The sequence below is a fragment of the Eurypyga helias genome, unplaced genomic scaffold (assembly GCF_000690775.1).
Source record: "Eurypyga helias isolate BGI_N326 unplaced genomic scaffold, ASM69077v1 scaffold44220, whole genome shotgun sequence".
Taxonomy (NCBI): domain Eukaryota; kingdom Metazoa; phylum Chordata; class Aves; order Eurypygiformes; family Eurypygidae; genus Eurypyga; species Eurypyga helias.
In genome coordinates, this window is record NW_010225817.1 from 1 (window position 1) to 378 (window position 378).

Consider the following 378-nt stretch of genomic DNA (forward strand, 5'->3'; position numbering starts at 1 on the left):
GGTCCTCCCGCTCCGCCCTACCCTCCCCGCCCTTACCCAGTTTGACGGCGGAGTCCGCCAGACACCGGTCCCACTTCCTGCCCAGCTCGCCCTCCGACGCCATCTTGGCCGTCCCCTCCCACCTCAGGCCGTGCCCTCGCCTCCTCCCACGCGCAACTCTCGCGAGATCTGCTAGCGCGGGCAAACAGCAAAGCGGCAGATCTCGCGAGATGTCTCCCTCCCTCCCCGTCCCGGCCGCCGTTGTCAAAGTTAGCGGCTGGGGGGGGGGGTGGGGGGGGCGCGCGCAATGCCGCGCTCGGCCTTGGCCTGGCCCAAAAACCCGCTTTTCCCCGTAGCACCCGGCTCACTTGAACCCCAGCCCTTCCTGGGCCTCATCTC

General features: G+C 69.6%; 1 protein-coding gene across 1 annotated transcript; it reads right to left on the minus strand.

Annotated features, from left to right (window-relative positions):
- Nucleotides 1-36: 36 nt before the first annotated feature.
- LOC104508949 (MICOS complex subunit Mic10-like) lies at nucleotides 37-103 on the minus strand (the record flags this gene model as incomplete). Its single annotated transcript, XM_010150727.1, has 1 exon — nucleotides 37-103. A coding segment is annotated over exon 1 (67 nt), but the record flags the coding sequence as incomplete, so codon positions are not given.
- Between the last annotated feature and the right edge of the window lie 275 nt (nucleotides 104-378).